The sequence below is a fragment of the Poecilia reticulata genome, linkage group LG17, assembly GCF_000633615.1.
Source record: "Poecilia reticulata strain Guanapo linkage group LG17, Guppy_female_1.0+MT, whole genome shotgun sequence".
NCBI lineage: Eukaryota > Metazoa > Chordata > Actinopteri > Cyprinodontiformes > Poeciliidae > Poecilia > Poecilia reticulata.
The window spans coordinates 26,265,159-26,270,250 of NC_024347.1; the positions used below are offsets into that span (position 1 = coordinate 26,265,159).

Below are 5,092 nucleotides of genomic sequence, written 5' to 3' on the forward strand. Positions count from 1 at the left end.
TCTGTCAACAAAATGGTACTAGAAGGGCACATGAGAGTAAAAGTGAAGCTGCTGCGAATACTTCTCTCTTCTGGCGTCGACGTATTATAACCTCGACACAATCAGGAAGTCCGGGCGTTTTTCCTCCGTGATTCAGATCGAAAACTTTGTTAGAAAGGGAAAGGGTCGGCTTTTAGCAATTAGTTATGAGGTGTCATATCTTTTAAGGGTCGCCGATCATTTATTGATGTCGTTTATTACACTGTTTTAAACACGCAACTCACTATTTAGGTCGTCGTCGTTAACCCGGAACACCTGGATTTTGATTTAAGAGARATGGATGTTTCTCACCTCACTGAAGATGAAATGGCAGAGATAAAGAAAGACGTGAGTACGATAAATAGGTGATCAGCTGGCATCAGAATAAAAAAGTTTTTGAAAACGAGGTGAGCGGCGTGGAAACAACTTGACTGGCACAGTTTGTGAGCTTTGTTTGGATTTAAAGGCCCATTAAAAGAGGAAATACTTCACCACACCCTCTGTGTGTTCATGTAAACACCCAGTCCTGTCAAAAAGATAATAAATTGAGATACTCTGTACAACGTTATCAGTGAAGTAGAGTATTAGAAATGTTGTTAGGATTGACAACTATAGGGCTTTTCAAATGTTTCCATACCTCTTAGACATTTCCATAAATGTTTACATTACAGCCACATAGTTGTGTGAATTTTATTGGGATTTTATGGAATAGACCAACACAAAGTAAGACATACTTGTGAAACTGATGGAAAATTATATATGTGTCTAACCCTTGAATAATAACAATAGCTTGCTAGTGAATTAAGGTCTGGACATTGACTGGACTGTTCTAGCACATGGATCTGCTTCGATGTACATCACTCCATTGACTTGGCTGCATGTTTAAAGTCCTTATGGAATAGAAGGTCAACCTATGAGCCAGACTCAATCTTCTCTGTCGTGGCTGAAGAAGGCAACCCCCAGAGTACGATACCGCCACCTCATATTGCTCTRTGTCCCAAATCAGATATTCCTTTAGTAAAAATATTAAACAAAACTTTGCTCGATGTTGGTAAAGCAATGAAAATGGCGCTGCGGAGAAGATGGAAGAGAGGACGTGAAAGTTAAAAATCACCCATCCAGTTACATGGAGGCCAAAGGGTTATATTTTTATTTCATCTGACCAGAGCAACTTCTTCCGTGTGTTTATCATGTCTACTTTTATAGCTCATGGCAATTTAGAAACGACAAACAAAAATCTTTCAGYGATGGCTTTCCCCTTCCATAAAGTCCAGATTTATCAAGTTCATAACCAATAACTGTCCTGTCTGCAGCTCTTCTTGAGTTATCAGGGGCCTTTTGGCTGATTCTCTGATTAATGCCCTCTCTGCCTGGCCTGTTGGTTTCGGAGGCTGGCCATGTCTTAGCAACACTCTTTTCAAAGCTTGGGATATTGTTTTATAGAGTAACCCTGCTAAACCTCCACTTCTTTCTTCCTGACCTGCCTGCTGTGTTGCTTGATCTTCATTATGCTGTTTGTTCAGAAATGTTCTCTGAGATCTCTGGGACCTTCACACAACAGCTGGATTTATACTGAGTTGACCACTAAGATCCCACGCAAAGTTATGAATCTTTCTGCTTTGTTGTTAGATATTGTTACATGATTTCTCTTGCATTCCCAGGTGCTGACCAGACTGCGGCATTACCTCTGTGACAAGATCAGAGCAGACCGCCACCTGGACTACCTGCGTTCCCGGAGGATCCTGACCCGGGACGATGCGGAGGAGATAAGCTGCCGGACCACGCAGACCAAGAAGACGGCAACGCTGCTGGACATCCTGGCTGAGAACCCTCGGGGTTTGGACGCTCTGATTGACTCCATCCGGGAGATGCGCTCCCAAAACTTCATCATCACTAAAATCACAGACGAAGTGCAAAAAGCAAAAAACGAGAAGATCGAGTCTCTCAGAGGTGAGTTGGTTTTTGCATCGATCGAATGTGTGAAATGTTCTTTACCCACTCTTCTCTATTGTGTTCTCTGTCAATCAGCTGTGGGGGCCTCCAGTTCGTCCTCCGACAGCAGCTTCAGCACTCTGACCACAACGACTGACCTCCCCAACACCTTTTCAAACAACTCCACCCTCCTGTTCCACCCAGACGGGGAGCGAAGCCCTTCCACTTCAGACCTAGCCAGCTCTCTCAACGTGTCTTCGTTACAGAAGTGCGGAGACTTGCCCTCCGCGGCCGGGGCCAGCCTCGGTGTGGCACCCTCCTTGACCTCCTCCAGCCTCCCCAAGCCGGGGGACCCTGGGGCTCCTCCGCTGCCAGACGAGGTCATGGCAGAGTCGCCTTCCAACATAGACGCCACGTCGCCGGGGTGCACCAGCAGTGGGGGAGATCCTAATTTCCAGCCTCTCCGGTCGCGCTCGCTCACCCCAACGTCACWCATCCCTCAGTTCACTTCTCTGTAGGACACTTCTCATCCAGGGACAGACCGTTTAACTCAATAAGCACACCCATTGGCTCTTCCTGTTACTTGTGCCTTTCATTTGGCAGAACACGAAGTACGTGAAACTACATGTTACCACTAGGCATGGGCCGCTGTGAGGTTCTCATCATGCTACCTGCTGAAACATTTTGAAATTCAAAACATGATCTAAGTACCTTGATGTAAACAAATAATTTTACCATCATATGCTGCTAAAATAATGTAACATGTTGATGTTTTCTAACTTGTTCTTTTGATTTTAATACACACTCTTGGATAGAACGTAGAATAAACACCTGCTAAAATTAGATGTAGTTTTCAAGTGCTTATGTTACACCTTTTTGCAGTTTCCCCTTTCGTACAAGAGTGCAATTTTAAATCATTTTTACTGTGATTTCCCACCATGACCGGATATGTTTCATTGACACTGAGACAATCTAAGAGCTGGTAAATCTGGCTTTTCTTGCAAGCAGCCTTCCTTCAGCTAAGGGTAGTGAGCAGCAACAGGAGGGGGTGGGGAAACAAATCACTGCACTCGTAGCCTGAGAAAACCTCATACACTCAAACACTTTGGTGCTAGATTAAAAGGATTTTGAATTAAAGGAGAAGTCTGATTACAAACTTTTGTCATGTCTTGATAGGATTTCTTTAGCTCTCACACATCACAGGGTTCCTACACAATCTGAAAAAAATATGAATTTTGATCTCAGTATTTTCCAGGTCTAAATAATCGTGGAAAAAGAAAAAGGGGTATGGAAGAAAATGTGTATTTTCAGATTAAATTCTCTTGTCTGTTCTTTTGATTATTCTTCCTCCCTTCTGTATCTCCTTCATTCCTTCCTTTCTTCCTTGTTTCCTATTTTTCACCTTTCAAACTCTCTCATTTAAATCATCCTTTGCTTTTAACCTTGTGTCCTGGTTTCCTCACTCCTTCCTTTAAATAACTTCTTTCCTTCATTTCATCCTTGTTTTCTCTTTTCCCTCTTCCCTCATGTATCCCTCCTACTTTATTTTATTTTTATGTCCTTGGCTTCCTCCATCCCTCTCTTTTATCCCACTTTTCCACTTTCTTACCTCCTTGTGTCCTTTATTTCCTTTTTCCTTTTTGTCCCTCCTTGTTTCTTCTTTTTCTTTCCTGTTTCTTCCCTCCCTTTTTATATCCCTCCTATTTATTTTTCCTTCCATCCTTGTGTTTTACCTTCCCTTAACGCTTCTTTCTTTTCTTCCCTGTACTTCTTCTCTCCCTTATTTCTTTCCTTTTTTCCTTGTGTCATCCCTACCTAGCTCCATTATGTCATTTTTCCTTTCCTTATTTCTTCCTTGAACCTTAGCAACTTTTGGCTTTACTCAGTCACCAAAAACTCAGGTTGCTCCTGCTGTTTCTCTGGCAGTGAATTAAAAGAATGTTATTCGCAATGTAGGAATGGTATGATGGGAACTTTTAACAGTTTTACAAACTAACTTTTTAAAATCTCAACAGACTTTTACAGCAGCACTTGGCCCATGCCTAGATATAACTACTCCAGTCCATGTTTTCATAATGAAAATGAAGGTATTTAGCCTTATAATGTTTGTGTATTTTGGATTCTGGCACCAAACAAAATGTTTGTTTTTGGTATACATATATTTAAATATTTTAACACAAAAAGATATGTAAAGATATTGTCCAAATGAATTGTACTACTGAAAAAAAAATTATAAATTACAACCAAAGAAAATGTTCAAACTACAAACTTTTATTATGCAGTAGTTGCATTTAACATCATGTCATAAATTCCACCCTTTATGTAAAAGACTCAGAAAATCTGAGTCACCAACAGAAGCCTTGTCTACTTTTTTTTCTCATGTTTGAGGTGTGATTTCTTCAGAAATTGTTGGGTGTGAAAACATAGTAGCTGCAGTTTAGTTGATGGAAGAGGTGTTTCCTGTTGTTTCTGTGCATTACTGCAAGTGAACAAGAAATTATGTCACAGTAGCTTCACTACAAGTCTACAGTCATAAAACACAATGTGAATAATTAATACCCTCAGATCTTTGCATATGACTTGTATTTGCTGTATCCTAAATACTTAAAAAGATCAGATAGTGTTTTTTTTTTCCTTGAATATATGGTTCATGAACCAGTTGTGTGACAGACAGTGGCAGTTTTTGAATTTTGGTGCATTATAGGCTGAAGAAGTAGGGACACTTGATCATTTAATTAACTATCACTGGTAGAAATACAGGGCTGCACAGTGGCGCAGTTGGTGGAGCTGTTGCCTTGCAGCAAGAAGGTTCTGGGTTYGATTCCCGGCCCTGGTCTTTCTGCATGGGGTTTGCATGTTCTCCCTGTGCATGCGTGGGTTTTCTCCGGGTACTCCGGTTTCCTCCCACAATCCGAAAACATGACTGTCAGGTTAATTGGTCTGTCTAAATTGTCCCTAGGTGTGAGTGTGTATGTGTGTGTGCGTGGTTGYTTGTCCTATGTGTCTCTGTGTTGCCCTGCGACAGACTGGCGACCTGTCCAGGGTGTCCCCCGCCTCTCGCCCGGAACGTTAGCTGGAGATAGGCGCCAGCACCCCTCCCGAGCCCACTAAGGGACAAGGGTGTAAAGACGATGGATGGATG

The 5,092-nt window shown here is 42.0% G+C and overlaps 1 protein-coding gene across 1 annotated transcript; it reads left to right on the plus strand.

Annotated features, from left to right (window-relative positions):
• Window positions 1–6: 6 nt before the first annotated feature.
• bcl10 (BCL10 immune signaling adaptor) lies at window positions 7–2,793 on the plus strand. The gene is made up of 3 exons (XM_008434546.1): window positions 7–366; window positions 1,680–1,968; window positions 2,047–2,793. The coding sequence occupies exons 1-3, from the start codon at window positions 316–318 to the stop codon at window positions 2,466–2,468; spliced, it is 762 nt and encodes a 253-aa protein (XP_008432768.1). The 5' UTR covers window positions 7–315; the 3' UTR covers window positions 2,469–2,793.
• Window positions 2,794–5,092: the final 2,299 nt, after the last annotated feature.